The sequence below is a fragment of the Diadema antillarum genome, unplaced genomic scaffold (genome assembly GCF_040938485.1).
Source record: "Diadema antillarum isolate AM-2024a unplaced genomic scaffold, OU_Dant_1.0 scf00000227, whole genome shotgun sequence".
Lineage (NCBI taxonomy): Eukaryota > Metazoa > Echinodermata > Echinoidea > Diadematoida > Diadematidae > Diadema > Diadema antillarum.
In genome coordinates, this window is record NW_027271116.1 from 253,789 (window position 1) to 277,358 (window position 23,570).

At 36.6% G+C, this 23,570-nt stretch overlaps 1 protein-coding gene across 1 annotated transcript; it reads left to right on the forward strand.

The window, feature by feature from the left end:
• Positions 1-2,006: 2,006 nt before the first annotated feature.
• Positions 2,007-19,430, forward strand: LOC139724767 (uncharacterized). Its single transcript, XM_071635884.1, has 4 exons — positions 2,007-2,141; positions 9,374-9,649; positions 12,690-13,030; positions 19,051-19,430. The coding sequence occupies exons 1-4, from the start codon at positions 2,007-2,009 to the stop codon at positions 19,055-19,057; spliced, it is 759 nt and encodes a 252-aa protein (XP_071491985.1). The 3' UTR covers positions 19,058-19,430.
• The last annotated feature ends 4,140 nt before the right edge of the window (positions 19,431-23,570 follow it).

The following is a 23,570-nucleotide window of genomic DNA, read 5'->3' on the forward strand; positions in this document are numbered from 1 at the left end:
AGGGCATCTGGCGGCTACCCCCCACCACTTAAAACGTCTGGTAATGGTCATTCATTTATCCTGTAAGTGTAATGAACAAGTTCCAGTGGTTTTCATGAAGTTACTTTTTCAGCTAGGCTAGCCTAATTCTGGCATGCCAATATTTTGTGTCTGGCGTCTACGCCCCACCACCCAAAATGTCTGGCAATGGTGTTTTATTGAATCTTGGGTTATGCCTGACAATGTTCCGCAGGTTTCAAGAGGTTACTTTTTCAGCTAGGCTAGCCTAATTTTTGGGGGTCCTTTTTATGACCCTCCTGGCCACACCCACCACCGATGACCAGCCAGACGTGCATTTCCATACTCAGGGGCATATGTACTAATATACAATACATAAAAATTGGTAATATTTTCAGCTAGGCTGACCCTTTGCTGGCTTCAGGACTATTAGAGACTTCATTCAGTTTGACGACTCAAAGTTAGCATTCACAACTTCAAGGGGCCTTTTTGTCGCTGTCATACAACTGGAAGGTACAATTTCATTTTCATTTCAAAGTCTCGTTTAATTATCTAAATTGTATTGGATGTGTTTCTGAATATTTGCAGAATGACAGAATAAAACTCCACAATTCAAAGTGACGTTTATTAAAAAGATTGATTTTGCTCCAGCTGGATGGACGTTCAAGTTTGTGCCAAATTCCAGTTTCTAATTCCAATTACAGGAACATAACTTCGCACTTTGAACATTCAAATTCAATCAACATGCACAACTTCTAAAGGGGTAATACAAGCTATTAGCTAGAGTACAAGTCAAAAATCACATTTCAAGGTACATTAAAGGCATAATTTACCATTTGCAGATGCCACAAAACCCCAGCATTAGTGCTTTAAAATAATTCTAAAATATGAGTGATGGATAGAAACAAACACTGTGAAGATTTCAATCAATGAAAGCGATGCTAAGTATTGATAAATATGATACAAAATGTGAACAATATTAATAATAAAAATGCTTCCAGACCATTACACCATAAACAGTTATGGTTTGATGAGAAAATGCTGTTACAGTATCTCCTTTAATTATATTTTATCCTTGATTGCAAAAATTTCACATTATGGGATGTTTTGTGATACAACTGACCTACACATATGCATCAAAAGTGATATCTTGAACATTTTTTAAATCACCCGCTCAAAGGTAAACAAATTAAACCTTTATGCTTTCATATTCAAACAGCTGAGTAACTACAAAAGAATAAAAGCAACAATGACAAAGACTGCCTAAGTTGCCCCGTACTTTGTAATTGTTTGCCTTACAGTGAATTTGAATTCCTTAACCCTCTCTGTGACGGTACTGATGTGAATTTAAATATGTTGCACTTGCATTTTTAATTTCAATACCTTTTTACACCCTTGAGTGAGAGTCATGAAATCACATGCTGGTGAAATTGAATTGAATGAACTAATTACCTTTTTGAATTTCGATCTCGGTGATCATTCAAATTCACTCGAACTTGAATGACTGCATTGTTAAATGGAATGCAAATCTGATGAAATTGGATGGGAAAAGCTATATAATAATCAATACTGTATGTCTGATTTGTTATTTGTTATTTCAGTACATTGTGCTAAATGACCATATTCTTCAGTTATTTAGATATATCAGTTTCCAGTTGTCAGGGCTCATATATAGCAAAGATGCAAAAGAGATGTGTGTGAAAGAAATAAACAAGATTTAGTGGCTCTATACAGTATGTTGTTCTTTATCCTTTCATCCCCAAGCCAGTATGTGTTGTGTACTTCATAATCATTTGTTGACTTCAAACGACATTAAAGCATACATTCTTCAGCTTTTGATTCTGTTTTAAGTCATGAGAAAATGTTATGAATTTTATTATTAAAACATATTCCAATGGTGCATGTCAGGATCAGTCGTTACATTCCCATGTATCAATAATTGTTCATTTGTGATTCTTTACAGGTAATCTGCAAGAAGGCCAAAATGTGAGGACTCAAGACATCATCGTATGGTACTTTGGGATTTCCTGATCCTCAGGATCCTGTTTGCAAATGCCCAGAGGAGTGGAGTCATCTCCACCATCACCATTGGACACTTCAACGATGCCACCTCAGAGGTCGTGAAAGGGAAGCATGTGCTGAAGGTAGATTATATTTTTCAGCATGGGTATTTTCATTGTAGAGTGATTCTGAATGTTTGCAGAATGACAAAATAAAGCTCCACAATTCAGAGTGACATTGAATAGAAAAAAAAACATGCCTTCTTTGCCAATTTATTCAGTTTAAAGGACTAGATTAGATGAACAATTTAGTAATGGTCCTCTCCAATTTGCACATTTGCATATTAAAGGATAGGGCAACCATACCTAGATCAAGATTTTTTTTTTTTGGGGGGGGGGGGGGAGGGGGAGGGGGGAGTTGGCGATATGTTTGATTTACATGTATTTGCACGAGGAAAATCTCTATAATTGTCAAAAGGGAAGGATTATGATTTGATATCATTTGAATGGCATCAGTGCATTCTGCATTCTTGCTACCTGTCAAAAGATATAGTGTTTTGTGTGTGCAATATCTCAATAAGTTCCTTCCTTGATTCTCTGAGAACTGGCCTTCAGCGCCCCTGGACAAGATTCCTATTGAGAAAGAATCGACAAGTTGGTAATTTGCCTGTGTGATAGCAGGCAAGCAGTATTCCTTTTTATGTGGTAATGCAGCATGCCTCCTCAACCAATGTAGAATATCAATCAGACAAGAGATACAGTGTAAATAAAGCATGCACTGTTGAGAAAGGAAGAGTAGACATACACACAGTTTTGATACAGAAAAAGGACACATAGCCATAGAAGAAATTCTAATCTTCAATCAAAGTCATTTTGTTGATCAGCAAAAAAACAGATAAACATGAATTTTGCCCATGGATGCAGACACCCTTGAGTTTACCTTACCAGGTTCCAGTAAAGAATAGGTCAGGTTGCAGAAATTACTTTCTTTTTCTGATATTATATTTCCTTTTAAATCAAACTGATGTATTTTAAGATAACTGTGGGCATTCCATATGGTGGTGGGGGGGGGGGGGAGAAGTAAGTTTTCAAAGTTCAATGTATCTTATGTGTAACAGTGTTTTCATTACCTCTCAGCTAGTTCAGCTCAGTCACATGATACTATTCTTAGCAAAGTGCTTAGGCTTAGTGTGTACATACTGTAGCATGATTGCCTGTCTTTTCTGTGTTAAACTCTTTTTGGGTTCTTAAGTGCTACTACTGGGCTTTGGGAAAACATATTCTAAGGAAGGATGAAGTTTTCAAATGGTATTTGTATTCATTGAATATTCATATATTGTTTTTGTGTGCATTTAGTATAGAATATATCTGGACCTTCTGTACACACAAGCATAACATATTTTTAAGCGGTGCATTTGGAAAGAAATTTTTCTTTACTGGACCTTTATGTAACAGTATGAAATATGTTGATTTTTTGTACATAAATAGATTAAAAAAACCCACAAAATCATAATTCTCCAGTAAATAGGGTGTTATTGAATTTCAAGGTAAGATGATACAATATTTTTTGAAAGTTTGAAAAAAAAAACCTTTCCTATTAATATGGCCTTTTTTACGATCAGTGGTGTAACTTTTGTACTCAGAGGGTCAAAATTTCAAACAAAATATTTTTTCATTATTCTGTTTGATTCCTGTTGGAAAGTATTCAAATTTTTGAAAAAATAACATTTCAGACCTTAAAGCTGAAGAGTTATTGGTGTAATTTAAGGAAAACCCTGGCACCTGAAGTAAATTCAAGCAAAATTTTGTTTTCATGAATTGCACCATAATGACAAAACTCTGTAGTCAAACTTCACCATGCAAAGTTTACATGGTTAACAACAATATATAGTTTGTGAATCAAAACTATTTGGGGGTTGAATATAAAGTGATTTAAAAAAAAATACATGAGATTTATAAATTTTGGGTAAAAATACCAATTGACATGCAATTTTTAAGATTTTAACCCTAATCAGGCTGGGCTTTTTTGGCTATGCTATATCTGGGTGGGGGGGGGGGGGGGGGATTCCGCCCCCCCTTCAGATCTCGCCTATGGAATGCGCGATCGCGACGAAAATCGGCACAGGCGACGTCCGCGACGTATTCTATCAAAATGTATGGTTGCTTTCTCCGAAAAATTTTTCTTATATTTTATATTAATTAATTATTGTAATTTATGCATAAAATCAGTTTTGGGCTCTAAATCACAAAAGCTAATTGCTTTTTTAAAATGTTTCTTGTATCATTCTTCTGAGACATAGGATAAAAAAAAATCTGTATTGAAATCAATTTCTTATGTATTTTATTATTTTTGTGAATTTCTTATGTATTTCTGTTTTTTGACCTTTTGTTTTTGTTTGTTTTTTGGCCAAAATTTGTCACAGCCATTTTTCGAAGCATTATTATGCTAAAATAAATTAATTTCGGCCATTCTAAGTGAAGATATGAATTTTTATGTGAATTAATTGAAAAAACACAATTTGCATTGGATTTGTACACAAAATCATGTTTTGGAGCAATTTTGGGGTTGACAAATTTTTTTCGAACGGGCGTCGCGTCAAAACAGTACGCGCGGGCGCAACAATTTTGGTCTCAAAATTTGCGCGATACTTGAAAGAAAAAAGTCATGAAACATCGCGGCGCGAGCTTATCGCGTTGCGAAGATATTGCGCGAAACGTCGGGGGGGGGGGCGGATTCCGCCCCCCCCCCCAGCCTGATTAGGGTTAACTATTTATTGGAGGGCAAGCCAGGTCAAACTCTACAAATTGTATACTATAACAAGTCTTTAAGAAGGGCTACCTTCCTATGTAGGTTAAATGAAATTCCAATCATTTCTTTAAATCTTGGATTTTTCACACATGGATGTTTCGGAGGTGACAGTTAACATAATAGAATGTTTCGGAGGTGACATTAATATTAACACTCAGTTTTTTTTGAGAATAAGTGACAATAACACAAAACTTCTTCTTTTTATCAATGTTTTTAATAAATATAACTCGAGAACAAGAAATTAACTCCTGTTTCAAGCAGATAAACCACACAGAACAAGTGTTTTTTTTTACACTTCATTAATTAGCATGGGTACCGGTAGTTTGCCTTCCATTTGGACGAAGGTTTTAAGCTAAATATTGTAATCTGAAGAAACATGGCATTCCATTTTCTACCTTAAATTGAGATGAGGGTGTGAGATCATTTTAGTAATGTTTCTTTGCTCTCAGAACGTTTTATTCCACAACACCAGGGAAGAATCACTTCGTTTCGGAGGTGACATTCAATGTCAACATTGTGTTGAAATATTCATTTACAGTAAGAATATGACGGACATAAGCTAGATATTGTAACCTGAAGAAACATGGCATTCCATTTTCTACCTTAAATTGAAATGAGGGTGTAAGATCATTTTAGTAATGTTTCTTTGCTCTCAGAACATTTTATTCCACAACACCAGGGAAGAATAACTTTGTTTCGGAGGTGACATTCAATGTTAACATTGTGTTCAAGTATTCATATAGTGTATGTCCCCCCCCCCCCCCAAAAAAAAAAAAAAAAAAATTTACAATTAGACTTTGGCATTGATAGCACCCAACATCATTAAATCAGCTAAAATCTACTTTGGGGTCTTAAATTATAACATCTTAGCTCTATTTTGCAGAAAGCCCCAGTCAATTTGGTTAAGTGGTCTCAAAGAAATGTGGATTGTTATAAAGGATGTCAGGAGTCTGATTCTTCCAAGTTTAGCACTTGGATGCTCTTGGAACTGCATATTAATGTGTAAACACAATATACAGAACTTGGAGGGAAGGGATTCCTGACATGCTCTACAAAAATTCTCATTTCTCTTTGACCTCTGAAGCAAATTGAATGGGGTTTTCTGTAAGGTGTGGGCAATGAGTTATATTTTCAATCCCTCAAATTGTATTTTAGATTGATTCACTATCTTTAAAGTTATCGTTGCGGAGGGTACCATTGTAATTTTTTGGTGGGGACATAGGTTATGAATGCCAACAGCAAAAATTCTTATTTGACTTGTATTAATGTTTTTGTTTGCACATAGTATTAAAAATATATTAATTCAAGGATGTTCATGAATTCTTCATCATTCTTGATAGCCACCATACAAATGTTATAATACTGGTGAAAGATGTTTGGTTCATCTGGGATAAATTTTCTATAATACCAGATGCATTTAAACTATTGACATTACTAAAATGTATTTTATATATCTTTCTGAATTGCTTGAAAATTACCAGCAAATCATATGTATTAGTCACTTTTGAGAGTAAAAAGTATAAGATAAGAAAAAATCATTTTATTGTTTTGGAGGTGACACAACACAGAGACAACCCAACTTCTTAGGCACCGTGTTAACTAATATATTGTGAACATTTATGTCTTTCCTCATGGCTTTAATTTTCAAATATAAGCTCTTTCTTTCAGTTCTTACTTGTTATTTTGTTTAGTTATTCTCTTTCATGATAGTGGATACCAGCTTATATTTTGTTTTAGATTGTAATTCATACTAATCTTTAGCAAGTTTTTACAGTTTGGTTCAGACAACAGTTTGTGTTTCCCAGCTGAAGAGAGCAGCATAATGCTTGTGTGTGAACTTATGGGGATTTTTTTTCTTTTGTTAAGTAATTTTACCCATCAACTTCTCAGAAGGTCCCGGACACAAACTGGTCTCAAATAACCCTATAAGGGACCGAAAAAGGACAAGTTCACCTCAATAGACACGAGGGTTGAGTAAATACAGCAATATTAGTAAAACACATCAGTGAGAGTTTGAGGAAAATAAGGCAATCTGTTCCAGAGTTATGAATTTTTGAAGTTTCTGCTCAGTCAAAGCTGAATGAGAAGACTTCTATAGCTTGTGATGTCACACGTGTACAAGGATATAGAGAAAGTATCAAGAAAATTAAACATATTTTCACTTTTCTTGCATAACAAAAGAACACTTGACTTTTCTCTTTTGGAAGGCAGGGTGAATAATATTGCCCTAACATACATCAGCAGCAAGTTGAAGAAATGTGCACTTTTTTCAAAAAGTAAAGTTTTGTGAAATTCACTTATATTTTCTTTATATCGTTGTATGCATGTGACATCATACACTGTTGTAGTCGTCTCATCCAGCAGTGATTGCATAGATACTTAAAAAAACCATAACTTTTGAATGGATTGTCCAATTTCCCAAACTTTCAATGATGTGTTCTACTAATGTTGTTGCATTCACTCAATCCACATGTATATGAAGGTGGACTTGTCCTTTAAGAAACCATTTTCTTTTCCTTGAAATTCCAGTACTTAAAGCCAAATTCTAAGATAAAACATAATAACAAAACAAGGTAAACACGTCATCAAAATTATATTGAGATAGAACTACAAATCTTTTTTTTTTTTTGATCTTTCCCTTTCCAGTCCTGGGGACTTGTTCCTCTGTTCACTTTAGTTGTCACATAACTTCAATAATCTTCAAAATACAATGTCATAAACAGTTGGTTCAACTTGGAAAATGTAATAATTATTGTCATATTTTAAAAAAAAAATCACATAATTTTGTTTATGATTACCACGTTGTACATGGAAAAACAACAACTAAGAATTCAAGAACAAGTTGTGCACCAGCTATAGGCATGTGGCCTTTTTGTGGAGTTTGATTATTTTATGATTTTTTTTTTAAGATTGTGGACTAGGGCATGCATGAACTGCCACATGTATCACTTTGGTATCAAGGGAATTCTGGTGAGCTAGGTATATCTACAAAAGTCACTTCTATTGTGATGATTTTGTAGATATTAAATGTATTTGAAAATGTTAATAGATAGTGAAAAGGAACTGAAGTCTTGCCTTTCACTATCACATAACAATATGGCGTTAACAAACAATGTCACCTCCGAAACACAAGAAAAAGCAACCTACATGGAAAGCTGTGATTGGTAAATCTTCACAACTAAATTGCTTAAATTGGAAATAAGCTTCTAAGATGAAAGCATATATGTTTACTTAACTAAAGCAGGAGAATTGATCTTGATTACAATATTATATATACAACAGATGGGTGTATTTTGTGCATTCTCTTTGTTAAAAAAGTGAAAAAATGTAAATTTGCCCTAAAACGTACAGTATAGTAATAAAAATAAGAGTGAGAGTGTGTTAGTTGATTTCTCCACTTTGAGACTTATGTTACTAAAATAAATGAAACCATTGGTGTACATGATATGGTTTCTCTTCAATAGAAATGAGCAAAAACTCTTGTTAACAGTGTTTTGTCACCTCCGAAACAGTAATTCTTAGTTTTTATTAGATTTTTTATTAATCTCTAGAAAATTCTCACTTCCTGTTGCCATATTACTATTTTCATCCAAAAGAGATTCCTGTCAATTGGACAGAATCAAACAAAATTGCTTTGTCTTCGAGAAATTATCAAATATAATACAGTACGCTTGTTGTTTCGGAGGTGACGATTGTTTCGGAGGTGACAAGTGTTAACGGAAAATTGTAAATTGCTCCGAAATGAAAACAACAGGCTATATTTCTACTACCTTCCTTCAGAGATAATGTGAGGGGATATGTTACATTTTTGTAAATGTAATGTATAACTGATGTCAAGAATAAAAAAATCAAATACATAAATCTGTTGTCTCGGAGGTGACAGGAAAGTTAACGTAAAAGTTGCATAAATTTATAAACACTCACCAAAAAATAATAAGCTATTTGAATCAAATAATCTTTGGATCGAAGTTAAGTCAGATTGATTACTATTCTGTTTTGATGGAAATTAGCAAAGTTGAATTTTATAATTGTGAGCAAGAGCTAACTCAAAAGAGGGGTTAATTGTTAACGGAAAATGTCACCTCCGAAATATAAAGTTTGGACAATTTCAGTCTTTAAAGAAGACAAAGCAAAACCTGGTAAACATAATAGTTCTTAATGTTGGATACCTGTCTATCACCACAACAACAAAAATAATGAAAAGGAATAAACAATTTAATATGCTAGGTCTGACAAAAAAACCATGTCAGAGTGCATACACCAAAAGTGTTGGATTTCAAGCATGTAAGTGCATGCCACATCTGAAAGAAAAAGAGAGGAAAGTTCATTAAGGTACCCAAGGTAGACACTGTGGGTGGTAAGTTTATAAGAAAAAATAATGCATATCTGTCAGTGTATAAGAAAGTTATACACCAATTAGTGCCAAAACCGTGTTTTACACCACTGATTGTAAAAATGGCCATATGCAAAATGAATAACATGAATCACAGGTAATTCAGGAAGATACTATTAAACATGTAGGATTTTCTCCCTATCGAAGCAACTGATTCTGTTTTTTATCTCCCAGATTAGGGAGCACAAGACAAGGCGAAAATTTGGTGATGTCAATCTTGTGATTGATTCAGCGCTCTGGAGATGGATGACCATCTACAGGGAAAAAGGAAGACCCCTAACCCCTGGATACTCGTTTGAGAGTGAGGGAAAAGACAGCCCTTTCTTCCTTAGCAACACAGGAACGAAAATGACCAAGTTAGGACAGACCCTCGGAAGAAGAGGAAAAATGTTGGGCTTAGCATCAGAGAAGATGCTGCCAACTAACATTAGGAAGACAGTTGTGACCATGGTAAGTCATGCTCAACTATACGTTGGTTTATAACACTTTAAGTTATATGTTATTCATATCATAGCAGAGCATCAGTGTAACCTGGATTTTGTTGTTGTTGGGTTTTTTTTAATAAAGGGGATGGTCCCACAGGAAACACTGAGGGTCTAATGGTTACGGACTATGTACATCCTACACCTTTTGGCCTTTATCATGTCATCTATTTTCTTTGTACTTGCTAAAGTCAGGGGTAAAACTGTAGTAGAAAACATGCAAGCAACTGAAACGAGAAAGCCTTTAGAAAAGCGAGATGCAGTCGCATCCATATCACAACACGCACTATGATTACAATCTGTGGATGGACTGACTTGATAACAGTATTAATTTGACTCAACAACAGAAATACACAGCTTTCCAGTCTAAAATGGAAGTCTTGCCACCAAACATTCTCACTTGCTTGTATACATCAAGATCTCAAGTGACAGCAGAGGAATCGATCCATCTTCAGAAGTAAGGATGGGATGGGGCAAAATTTTGAGGATATCTTAACTTTGAAAGAGTAATACCCCTTTCAGTAACTCCCTGGCTAGCGCCAGGCCCGAGCTAAGTCGTAAAATTTTGAGTTTATGAATGGGTCAGGCCAAAGTGGCCTGTGCCAGGAGCGGACTATTTTGGCGCTGCTTTTATCAGCACCAGGCTAGCGCCAGGCCCGCGCCAGGCGCCGACCAAAGCATTTATGAACGATGGCAGCGCCTGGCCCTGGCCAAAATTCCTTGCACTGTCAAAGGTCACGATTCCCTGGCCGTGCATCTGTATACGGAGCACTTCCGCTCTGTATAATAGCGTGTTCAGTTACCATGACAGTTATCCTGTACATGGCCGAGTTTCGTGAATAGTCATCGTAAAAGTAGCGCGGCTCTGCTAGTTACTGAACGCAATTTTTACTGCTTGGAACGGGCCAAATTAGCTTGGGCCAGGAGCTGGCCAGAAATACACGAGTTACTGAAAGGGGTACAAGTGCCATACAACGTACCAAGAAGAGTACTGTATACGCTATATATTTCGCAGGGGTTTTATTTTCGCGAATTTTGCGAGTCGGGAGCTATTCGCGAAATTAACAACACGCGAAAATATTACCTTCCAAAATGAATCCCTTGCCTTGATGATACGAACATTTCAGTACTAGAATACCATGTCACGGCTTACCGAACAGACCATACTGGCTAAGCTTGTTTACGCACGTCCACGTCTACTTACGAATACTGTAGAGAGCCAATCCATTATCGCAAGGAGACCACTCATCAGAAATCTAGCGCGATGGACTTAACCACTTCAAAAATGTTGAATTCTAACTTACTAGTTCGCAGAGTTTGGCAAGTCTTTTTCATGCAGTGTATAACTAGTATCATTCTTATATGCTAGTGAGTTGAAAATTCACACTTTCTTTGCCACTTCATATTTTCTCTGGTCCCCCAATCGCGAATTTAACCACTCGCGAAAATGTGTGACAGCGGCAATTCGCGAAAATTTATGTACGCGAAAATTATAGCGTATACAGTAGTTGGACCAACATTAACCTCCTCCCATGGTAGGGAGATCTTGAAAATAGTCACATGAAGCATATTATTTATGATTTTTTTTTTTTGGGGGGGGAGATTATTGGCAAGTCAAATACCATTTTCAGGATTAAGATGGCGCAAAACTTAGAGGATATTTTCATGAGGGAGTGAAGAGACAGAATGAAGGAGGGTGTGGGAGGAGCCTACCCCCTGCCAAACAATATATTAGGGACTTTTTGAAAAAAAACATAAAAACATGCCAAACGTGTGTCCTTAGGAACAGTTGATATACTTTAAATGTTCCATGTTTGGGAGGGCCAAAACTTTGTGGATACCCGGCTACATGTAAGGAGAGAGGGAACAAGACAACAGAATGGGGAAAAGTTTTGAAGAGGTAATCTCCGCTGACACAGTTTCGGACTTTTGAAAATAAGGTGTCATTGACTCTTTATATAGCATGTGGTAAATACATGCTTTCAAGAGAAAATCAAATCCGGTCAAAAAGTTAGTCTCATAATGAGTAAAATCTTCTGAATTCAGTGGTAAAAATTTGAATGAAATCAGATGAAAAATAAGGAAGTTATGACATTATAAATTTTTGCTAATTTCTGCCGGACAGTTCTTGTGCAGTGGATATGGATATGCAAATGAGTGATCTAACCATTTTATAACGTCACAATTGAGAGGAGATTGTTTTGGTTTTGGCATGTGCTATGTAGCTCCATGGTGTGTGTGTGTGTCGACAAACTTCTACAATGCTTTCCTTCTTATTCCTGTATTTTCGTTATTTATGGGTCAATTTTTTTCGTTCGAAATGTAAAATGGATGACCATAGAATTTCTCAATAGAATATAAGATTGAAAACTTTAGAAAGGATAGAGAAAATTGAGTTCACTTTGAATGGTCTGCCACAGGCAGGCAGATATCCTTATCATGCTCTTACGTAATACCTTAGCTGCTGGAGTCATTAAACCCTGGCTTGGCCTCCAGGTTTGTCACGCCTGAGCAGAAAGTTAATTTGCAATGGACAAATACTGTGACTCCCAACTTCTTTAGCGAGGTATAGCACCCCATCAGCTTCGTGGAAGTGGGGTCTCGCCTCAAACGAGGGATTGACGGCATGAATGTTGGCAAATCTCAAATTCGCTACGTTTGCAAACGTTCGTCGCTCAGTGAGATACCAGCTTTCATGTCTCAGAATAATGTGGCACACAGGGGTTTCCACCATGGAAAATGAACAGTTAAATAGTCAATCATTTACATTTTACATTAAGTTTTCGTTCATAAGATTTATCACGTAGACAGAGGTATAGATTTTAAAATATGAAATCTTAAATCCTTTGACTTCTTACCTGGGTGATCCAGTAACCCTGCTGATGTATAATATGTAGTGGCAGATTTGTATCACATTACCTGCATGTTTAAATGTTCCTCCATCATATTCTCTATATTGCTAACTAGTATTAGTCTTTTCACATCTGTTTATTTGCTGAATCTGTCAGGCACATGAAGACCTGTCACCACGGAAGAGGGAGCGACTGGCTAATTTCATGTGCCATGGAGTACCCGTCCAACAGAGTTATTATAAGGCACGACAAAAGGTGACATGCAACATACAGGCATCATTAGATGTGGCCAATCTAATGACTTTGGAGGATAATCCAGAGACCGATCAAAGTGTCAGTGCGATACCAGCAGACAATCCAGACAATCCAGCAGACACTGATTCACTCCCTATCATCCCACCTACTGAGGGAACAAGTGTACAGTGTGATGCAAGTGCAGCCAGTGATATGGATCATCTAAAAGCGAAGCCGAAGTTCAGAGTACATCTACAAAGAAGGTGACCATATGTACAGCTGTACATACCTTGTTTATATCACTGCCTACATAACTCTTGTTGTGTTGAAATCTGGATGGGTAACCTTTGACCCAACAAACCAAGATCAGTTTGACAGAGTACATCATTTCCCAGTTGCCTAATAAAATACACCGGTCTTTTTCCACCAGTGTCCTCTGTATAGAGATTATGTCATTTATCTAACGATGCAAAGTTATGAACTGTAGAATGACGCTGTAACTGGGAAGAGATGGTCAACTACATGGGCATTATGAATGCCACATTTTCTCACTGCAGTTAAAGATTATCTTTCTTATCATTTTGTCCTCAAATCAGCCTTCAAATTTCAACTCTCATTGATATCACTGTTTATCATTATATAACAATCTCCCCTGGCAATCATTGGCATAAGTCTGCCTGGGGGCGGGGGATGGAAATAGTCATCACATACTGACACGAACTTTACATGCCCAAAAATACACACACATGTACAATGTGTACATACCCAATGAACTGAAATGAAATGATTGAAATTGTAATGTCGATATTCATTTCTGTATACATTTGAACCTCTCTTATCCGGCCTCCCTTTATCCGAATCTCTCTATTATACGGACGCAATCTCGCCGTGATTTTTTTTTTTTTTTTATAATTACGGGAGGAAAGGGGGATTCCCAACTCAATCTAACAATGGCGAACTACAGTCGACTTTGCCGAGTATAGTTTATTTTCAAGATCTACTTGATACATTTCTTAATAATTATTTACGTAAATCATCCCAAGAATTTATAAAAGAAAACTAGACTTAGAATTTGTCAACACTGACAAATTAGGTGATCCGATCTATTCGAAAATCAATGATTTGCCTCCTGATCCCAATAGGCATGACCATACCGGTTTCATGTGTGTTGAGGAGACATTGGCCGTGTGATGGTTGGATTCTCATTTAGAAAAGGGAGTCAGCCTTGCCATCTTTGGTAACGAATTCCGTATACACTAATGAAGATAGAGAATGAAGTATATTTGACCTTTGACCCCACTTTGCACACTCAAGATGGCATCTGAGCAAAAAGTTGTTATTTTGTAAAATCATTCTTGTAACATGGCCTTTGCGTGTGCAAAATATGGGAGAGATAGGACATGTATTCACTAAGATACAGGATGAAACATTTATGACCTTTGACCCTAATTCACATACTCAAGATGGTGTCCGATCAAGAAGTTGTTATTTTAGTAAATAATGTACGTGACATGAACTAAACATGTGCAAAATTTGGGGGTGATAGGTTCTGTTTTTCTTCAGTTATTGCAAGGAAATATGCAGAAAGAAATATCTCAATACAAAGAAGATAAGCTTTGAATTCAACCAAGTTTTTAACGTGATTCTGACATTGTATGAAAAAACGAAGGGTACATTACGATAGCCCAAAGTCTCAGCTACTACATATTAAAATCTGGGAGAAATTCACTAGAGCATAAATGAGCCAGTGCTCGAAAAAGATAGTCATGTCAATTGTTATTTGCAGATAAAACTGCACTCCCATAGAGATAACACGTCATAACGAAGATACAGAAAGAAGTACTATATGACCTTTGACCCCACTTTGCACAGACAAGATGGCATCTGAGCAAAAAGTAGTTATTTTGTGAAATGATTCTTGTAACATGGTCTTTGCGTGTGCAAAATATGGGAGAGATAGAAGTTGTATTCACCAAGATACAGGATGAAACATTTATGACCTTTGACCCTAATTTACATACCCAAGATGGTGTCCGATCAAGTACTTGTTATTTTATGAAATAATGTACGTGACATGAACTAAACATGTGCAAAATATGGGGGTGATAGCTGCTGTTTTTCTTGAGTTATTACAAAGAAAGTTGCAGAAAGAAAGAAATATCTCAATACATCGAAGATAAGCTTTAATTTCAACCAAGTTTTTCGATGTGATGCCAACGTTGTATGAAAAAACGGAGGGCACACTTACGATAGCCCAAAGTCTCAGCTACAAGATATTGAAATCTGGGAGAAATTAACTGAAGCGTAAGTGAGCTAATGCTCAATAAAGATAGTCATGTCAATTTTCATTTCCAAAAAAACTCCACTCCCATAGAGATAACACGTAAACTGGTCAAATTTGACGAGGTTACTTTCAATCCATTTTTACGAGGTGATGCCGTCATCCAATCAAACATGTGTAATCTTATTTATGAAAGACCATTTAATAAGCTACAACATATTGAAATTTCGGTGAAAATTGGCTAAGGATAAGTGAGATACGCTCGAGTGAACTTGAAATTTGATGACGTCATTTTGAAAATTTACTTTTTTTATTTTATTAAGAAATTTGATATCTTTTAATCATTTTTTCAATATCACCAACCCATGAAATGACATGTACAACTCATCAGCTTTCAGAATATGTAAAGAAAATGGGGGGTCACCGTCCATCCTGACGAGTAAAATCGGATTTAAAATTGGCGGTTTTTTGGCATTGTTGCACTGTATATCGCCATTGACGCGCGCGCGGAATTTCAACTTTGACGGGCCCGTATGACGTCATATTGAGTCGGATTGACTTGAGACTTGGTAGAAATATTCCTTGACATTTCAGACATCCGATTCAAGCAAAAAAACGGGAAATATCTATTGCATATGAGCTGTGCATGCGTATATGTGCGCGCGCGTACGCGTCCGTCCAATTTTTTAAATTTTTCAAAAAATGCTCCAATTGGTCTGAAACGTATGCAAAAAAATTTGAGCTCGATTGGAGCATACAAATATTTAAACACGCGCGTACGCGCGCGTCTTAAGCGTAAATATGAATTTTGAGAATATGAGTAGAATGCACTTGACTTGAAATATATGTGACGCAAATTTCATTGAGAAATTCTATTCCATTAATGAGATATGAATGAGAATGTGTTTTCATGTAATGACGTCATAGTGACGTCAAGGTCGACTGATCACTTTGATTTTAGTTCGATTGTCGTCCTTGGGACACGATACATATATGGTATAAGTTTGACATTCACAGGCAATGCACTTTCAGAGCTAATCCCTACACAACTTTTGCGGAGAAATAAAGAAGAAGAAAAAGAAGAAGAAGAAGAACAAAGAATCAGTACAGATACAGAAGGTGATCCGAGAGGAGTCTCGGATCACCTAATGATTTCATTCTTGCAAACACGAACCTCTATTTTGGGGTCTGTTATGAGTGTAACAATGAAAAGGTTGCAGTATACACATTACTACATGTAGTACTACAGTGGGCTACATCAGTACATGTGTATGTATATGTACATGTATAAAGCATTGAGTCTCCCGTATCCGGCCAAATCCCTTATCCGGATGAGCCCCGGTCCCGACTTGTCCGGATACGAGAGGTTCAACTGTAATTCGTAAAGGCCTACATGTAATAGCTACAATGTAGTTCCTTCTATAAGTTTTCTGAATTTTCCTGAATTAGGACCTAAGTAAATTACAATAATTATCCTCACGGGTATAGATGTGCTTTTTATGATGGGGGGGGGGGGGCAAAACTTGGGAGATAATGTGCGAAGGAGCGGAGCGACTGGGTTAAGGGGGAGGGGGGCATGTAGTGTAGGAGAGGGAACCTCCAACAGGAAGGAGATTTTGCTTTTTCAGAGCTGCAAATAACAGATTTAGTGCACACTTTAGGTGAAATATTGATTCTGTTTATATTACAAAAAGTATCCTTAAAGAAACATTCATAAATGTGCAGGTAGAAGGTGAGGGAGGAGAGATAGTCCCCCCCCCCCCCTCCACACACACATACACACACACACACACACAAGGAAGATTTTGCATTTTCAGATTTGAAATTTAAAGAAAAGGTGCCTTTTTTATTAAATGTTTTGTTTATGGGGAAAAATATGAATTAGCTAATATTTGGGAAGATGGGGGAGGGGAGGTGCAGCCCCTTTCTACACAAGGGAGACATTGGCATTCTCAGACTTGGCAGTTCAGAGTTTAGGGCACCATTTCATGAAAGTTGTCGATCACTGACAATTACCATAGTATAACAGTCAGTGACAAGAGCGTCTCAACCAATCAAAACCACAGATTTTACTACATTATTGATAAAACACCCCCAGGTACACCATTTATTGAAATATCATTTTTTCCCCCCATGAAATATGTAAAGAAAGTTGCGATCATGCATCACATAACCAACAAAAAGTAGCACCGTTTGATTTTATGTGACGACTTTAAAAGGTAATATTGGTCAACCAAGTCAATCATGGGTTTTTCATATCTGAAAAAGCTGTCCTTTTCTGCATTAATGATTCAGTTTGGGATCATAATAGGAATGGGAATGTATATTTTCAGTCATTTTTCTACAACCCCTTTTATTTAGAGAAGTGTGATCAGGTATTTCTTAGCAGTCCCTTTTCAATTCTTGAAAATCCCTTGCACACTCTTCACTTTCAACTCTAATAACTTTAGAAATTATAATGCTACTGCTTTGAAAGTTGGCATTAATCATAGACAGAATGTGTTAATAGAGCATGCTCAGTATCAGGTTACTGATAATCCATTAATTGTTGTCTCTACAGTGGTTTACATGGTTGTTGTTGTTGTTTTTTGTCCCATTCATCGCACAGCTAGAACATCTAGGTAAAGATTAAGCGCTTGAATAGACCCTGTACTTCAGAGCCTCTTTTCTCAGTTTACACTTTCCCAAGTGTGTGCTTTCTTTCCAATATTTCAATGAGGTTAGGAGGTCCCAGTCAATATGAATTAAATTATACATCAAATCAAAGCTTACAGCCTGCTCTTTCAAAATCTGCCCTTAACCAAAAACGTTGTCTGGCGACTTTTTGTTGGTTTTGTGATGCAGGGTCACATATTCAGAAAACTAAACTGGGGGGGGGGGGGAATATGCCATATAGGGATATTTTGCATTTGGAGACCCAAAATTCAGAGATGTGGTGCATACTTCTAGTGAAATATTTTATCTTATTTCTGTCCAGAGAGTAAGAAAAATCACAAAAGTGAAAAAAAAAATGACTTGCAGGGAAATGTTGGGGGGGGGGGAGGGGGTTGGGAGGGGGATTCCTGAAGGAAAATTTGCATTTTCAGACTTGAAATTCATAGAAATTGTGCACTTTTGTCATGAAATATTACAGTATTGTTCATTTGAAATGGGGGGGGGGGGGGGTGTGGTTAATTGAAGCATTTTTTCCTGTTGGTAGTTTGCAGATGATACAAAGTCATACCATGAAGCAGGTATTGTTACAAGGTGTTCCTCATTTTCAATATCTAAACCATACTTCATGCTAATATTTCTATTTGCGAGCTCGCGAAGCAACGAACTTCTTGAAAAAATTAGAAATGATAAAAGACAGAACACTGGTAACTTTTGCATTCATTTGTGGGCATGTGAACATCAAAAATTTATGCTGACATTATGACAATTATTTTGCATTACTTCTCATTCTGTTCTCTCGTTTTAATTTCAAGGGGGGGGGGGTGTACAGTCATCGATCCTTCCTTCCTCCAAGAATAGGGGATGGGTTGGGATGCATCCCTTTATCCCCTCAGAATTTATGCCAATGCCTGCAATACTCCGGTGAGCATGAGAAAGGCCCTTTTACTAGTTAATGTGATTGGCAAAAATCAATGCAAAAAAAGTAAGATGTCAAACTAGTGGATCATCATTATCATGTTGTAACATGTTGCAATTGTTTGTGATTTTTATGTATGATGTGTGCATGTGAATGTCGGGGGAAAGTTAGCCTGCAACAATATACTGAGTACTTGTGATTGTCTTGTCTTTTTTATGTCCTCATATACCTTGTATTTGATATTTTGTTAAAACCTCGTTGATTTTCACAGTGGGGGTGACTGAAATTAGTTTTTCTTTTTATTGGTGGAATTCATATGCATCTGCCATGATGCTTTTCTTTCTGTGTAAAATATGAAAATCAAACAATGGTCACATTTCATAAGTTCAAATTATGTTAGTGCTAACAAATGTCATGTCTTTATGTTTCAGAAGATAAAGTCCAGATATCTTCTAGACTTTGAACTGGAAAATCTCATGATTAAACTAATCCAGCAATCTGTTATTGCGAATCTTGGTGGGAAAAGGAAGCAGACTTTCAGGTCGTTGGTAAGCAGACATATTTGACTTTATGTTCTGTACGATACTTGAAGGCAAACAGTGAAGGACCATCAGAATATGACAAAAAGTGTGATTCATATATTTCCAAAATTTTCATATGCCTGTGCTTAACATTCTAAAACATGGTTGAAATTATACACAAGTCAGATGCACCCAGCTTGTTTCAGCCGTCTACAATAACACTTCTCATTGTGATGTATGATGTTGTTTTGTGGTTGCAAGTCAAATATTCCTATTGCTTACTGCATAAAGCTATGCCATACAATCCATATAAGATCATAACTACTTTGTAAGTAAAGTATTTTCCTTATTGTCGTTCCCCTCCCACTGTGGTGTCATATTCTGTCTGACAGTGTCAAAGATTATTTACATTAAAATCATTAGATTATTATGTATGTCTTATGAATAGCATTATACCTCAAAGTAACATGGAAATGAAACTATTACACTATCCTTTTTAATAAGATGAAGGCAAATTCATTGATCTGTTTGCTATTAAAAGCAATATACATGAACTTGTTAAAGCAATATAGATTGTCAACTGGAGGTTTTTGCTGCAGTATCAAAATCACTGTATGGTGAAACCTGTCAGATTTGTGTGTGTGTGTGTGTGTGTCCTAAATCTGTTGGCAGTCAGTCTCTATTATCTCTAAAGGGGGTATCTCACTGAGCGGCGAACGTTTGCGAACGTAGCGAATTTGGGAATTCGCCAGGGTTCGTAAACGGTTGCAAAAGGTTCGTTAACATTCGCAAGAAAGTTCGCAAACGGTTTTTATTGTCGCAAACAGTTTTTCTTGTCGCAAAGAAATTTTGAACATGTTCAAAATTTCTTTGCGAACCTTTGCGAATTTGTATTTTCGCTAACAGTTGCAAACATTCGCAAACATTCGCAAAACATTCGTAAGAATTCGCAAACGGTCGTAATACGGTGTCGCTAACGTTTTTATAGGATTCGCCACTGCTAGCGAACAAGTAACCACATGGTTCCTATATAAAAGCTTCTGAAACAGACAAGGTTCCTCTCTAAGAAAGTTCTTGAAGCTCTTGACATCTCCATCATGATTGTAATTGCTTCAAAAGCTTTTCATATTGACTTAAGTCTGTCCTCTGCAACAAGCACTCTCTGACTCTCTTTCTTTTCTTCTTCCTTTCTTGTTTTTCTTTATTTTATTTCTCTTATGCTGCACAACTCTCTAAAAAAGAAAGAGTGAAAATGTTCACTCTTGAAGGAGTGAATTACAGAAAAGAGTGAGTTTTGAGTGAAATTGGAGTGAATTTTGAGTGAAAATATCTATTTTCACTCATTTTGGAGTGACCTCAGGATCACTCGAAAATCTTGGAGTGATCCCTGAAGTCACTCCAAAATGAGTGAAAATGAACATTTTCAGTCCAAAATCACTCTAATTTCACTTGAAACTAACTCTTTTCTGTTATTCACTTCTTCAAGAGTGAACATTTTCACTCTTTCTTTTTTAGAGAGAATAGCTGTAGTAGCAGCCTGACAAAGCAGCTCTTCAAGGATAGCAACACCTTGAGCCTCTTCTTGGCAGAAATTTATTTCCATATCCTGGAAATCCATCTTGAACGGTTGTCACAAGAGATCTGAATTCAGTGGAAGGTTTTATGTCGTTTTATGGGTCTTACTATACACAATCGCCTGGTTCTTTTCTAGGTCCAAGAACATTCGCAAAATTGTCGCAAAGGATTTGCAAACAGTTGCTAATATTTGCAAAACTGTCGCTAACATTTGCAAAATTGTCGCTAACGTTTGCAAAATTGTCGCTGACATTTGCTAACATTCGCTAATAATCGCCACCTGTGTTCGCAAACACTTTCGCAAACATTCGCTAAAGTGTTGCTAATTGTCGCTAAACATCGCTAAAAGTCGCTAACTGTCGCTAATGGCAGAAGCGAACTTTGATTTTTCGCAAACATTCGTCAGAAAAGTTGGCGAATCTCAAATTCGCTACGTTCGCAAACGTTCGCCGCTCAGTGAGATACCAGCTTAACAGCTCTAAAGTTGTTGTGGGAAATGAAACTATTACACTATCCTTTTTAAGATGAAGGCAAATTCATTGATCTGTTTGCTATTAAAAGCAATATACATGAACTTGTTAAAGCAATATAGATTGTCAACTGGAGGTTTTTGCTGCAGTATCAAAATCACTGTATGGTGAAACCTGTCAGATTTGTGTGTGTGTGTGTGTGTCCTAAATCTGTTGGCAGTCAGTCTCTATTATCTCTAACAGCTCTAAAGTTGTTGTGGGTATTCCTTGAGCAGTTGCTTTCAATAAGTAACCGTTTTGTGCATAATAAACAATCAATCACTTGCCAATAGTCAAGCGGTTGCCAAGCAGTTCCTCCATGCATGCTCCATGCAACCTTCATGGATCACAAAGTATCAGTGTGCACGGCAGTCTGCAGCTGTCATAGTTCATAAATCATGCAAACAAAACCCATATAAAGATGGATGGTAGCAACCCATTCTGACTGTGTTTTCTGTTTTGTTTGGTACAAAAGACTAGCCAAATGTGTGATATCATGTCATGATTTCACACATCAAGTTGTCTCTTTGAAAATTGAAGAATCACTTCTGTGTTTCTTCATCAACAGTTAGAGAGTTCTCAAAGCAGATTCATATGCATGTACATTTATACTAATGTCCTAATAGTATTGGTCAAATGACATTGAAATCACCAATGCTTTTTTATTCTTGGTAATGCATGCTTATAGATGGTCAACCTGTACCTGACTATTCCTTTCACCTTCAAGTATAAATTAATTAGCATTTTTACAGTGGTTGTAACGGTCTATGATTGCTTACCATTAATGTGAGTATCTGCATTGCCTATGGCTGTTATGGTCATGATATTGCTTTTAAATGTATGTCAAATTCATTTTATCTTTATATCAATTTGCAGATGAATGGCGTGTACGCGAAGATGGTTAAAATGAGAGGGCCACTTGACCTGGACCTAAAGCAATTTTATGATAAGGCACGTCACATGGGTCTTAACAAAGACCCAAGGCCATAATGTGGATCACTTTCTTCAAACTGGGCCTGTGTTGTGAAGACAGGGATGGCGACTTGTTAAACTAGGTGTATTACATTGTGCATCTCAGAGATGCAAATCAATTTCGTCTGCAAAGACGAAACCGATTTGCTTGATGCAGTAGCATATTTTCCTGGAACTTAACAGAGTCATATCTTTCAGGAGAGATACAAAAAGGTACAACCTCTAAATGCTATGGACCCCAGTACATGATACATTTTGTCAAGGAGCTTGGGATGAATCATTTCTGGGTGCAGGTGATCTCAGTATGTTAGAACCCAATATCAAGAGTCTTTCTTGACAATGCCCAAGTAGACAAGTAGAGCTGGTTATCTCCTGTCTCCATATGATAAAGCACAGTCAACAAAATATCTTTATCCTCATGTGTTTTCTGAATCCATTGCTGTATTGTGTGTTTGGCCAAATGTTACTGTTGTTTCTCGATTTGTATGCTCATATAGACACAATGTTTAAACATGTGCTATTTGCTAAAAAATTGCAGTTTTTAAAATATTTTATACAGTGTAGTCACTGCTAAAGTCAGTATGCAAGTGAGAAAGTTGAGTTGAGTTTATTAACAACTCACATGTGAATATGAGAACATGATATTCCATAGGGTAAGATACAATAACATGAATTTTTTTTTTAATGAGAATACAATGATTTTGTACAAGGTTCTTACAGCTATGCAAGCATATATTTTACACACTTATATTTATCTTGAAATATAAGAATACATGTGGTATAATAGATTTAGTTTCGTTGTGATACATTTATCACTGAAAAGGCAAAGAGTATGAATAAGTGCACGTATATAATGTAGTCATGCGCATAGACAAAGGTTCTGAAAAAAATAGAAACAAAGAGAAAAACAGAAGATAATGTTGTTAAAGGGGGAACCAAAAGTTAGCACAAAGTCTAATTATATCATACCAACACCCACACATAGTGTGTATGGGGGTATATAGAAATCACTCTGAGGTCGGGTGGCTGGTTGGTCGGTCCTTTGTTCGGGCGGTCGGGCTGTTAGGCGGTTGGTCTGTTTAAATTTGGCACACGTGACCTCTGCAGTATATTGTGCAAACTTAATCTATCGTCAGTGTTGGACAATGCATTGACATGGTAACATTTTTTTTTTTACTAAAAAGCATACAAAAATATTGCGGATTCAACTAAACTCCCTCAGTCTTTGAGTATTTAGCTTGAAATTTTGCACATGTGACCACTATAGTACGTAGATGTGCATATGTAATCTTTCATCATTGTAGATGAATGTGTTGCCATGGTAACAGCGTATTTTGGATGAAAATCGTTAAAAAAATATTGTGGATTTCGTTA

What these genes read in the sequence shown, in the direction of transcription:
- LOC139724767 (XM_071635884.1), top strand. Translation starts at nt 2,007, where the DNA reads ATGGTACTTTGGGATTTCCTGATCCTCAGGATCCTGTTTGCAAATGCC. An exon ending in AAGGGAAGCATGTGCTGAAG is followed by an intron (nt 2,142 to 9,373) that starts GTAGATTATATT and finishes TTTATCTCCCAG; the next exon opens with ATTAGGGAGCACAAGACAAG. An exon ending in GGAAGACAGTTGTGACCATG is followed by an intron (nt 9,650 to 12,689) that starts GTAAGTCATGCT and finishes TGAATCTGTCAG; the next exon opens with GCACATGAAGACCTGTCACC.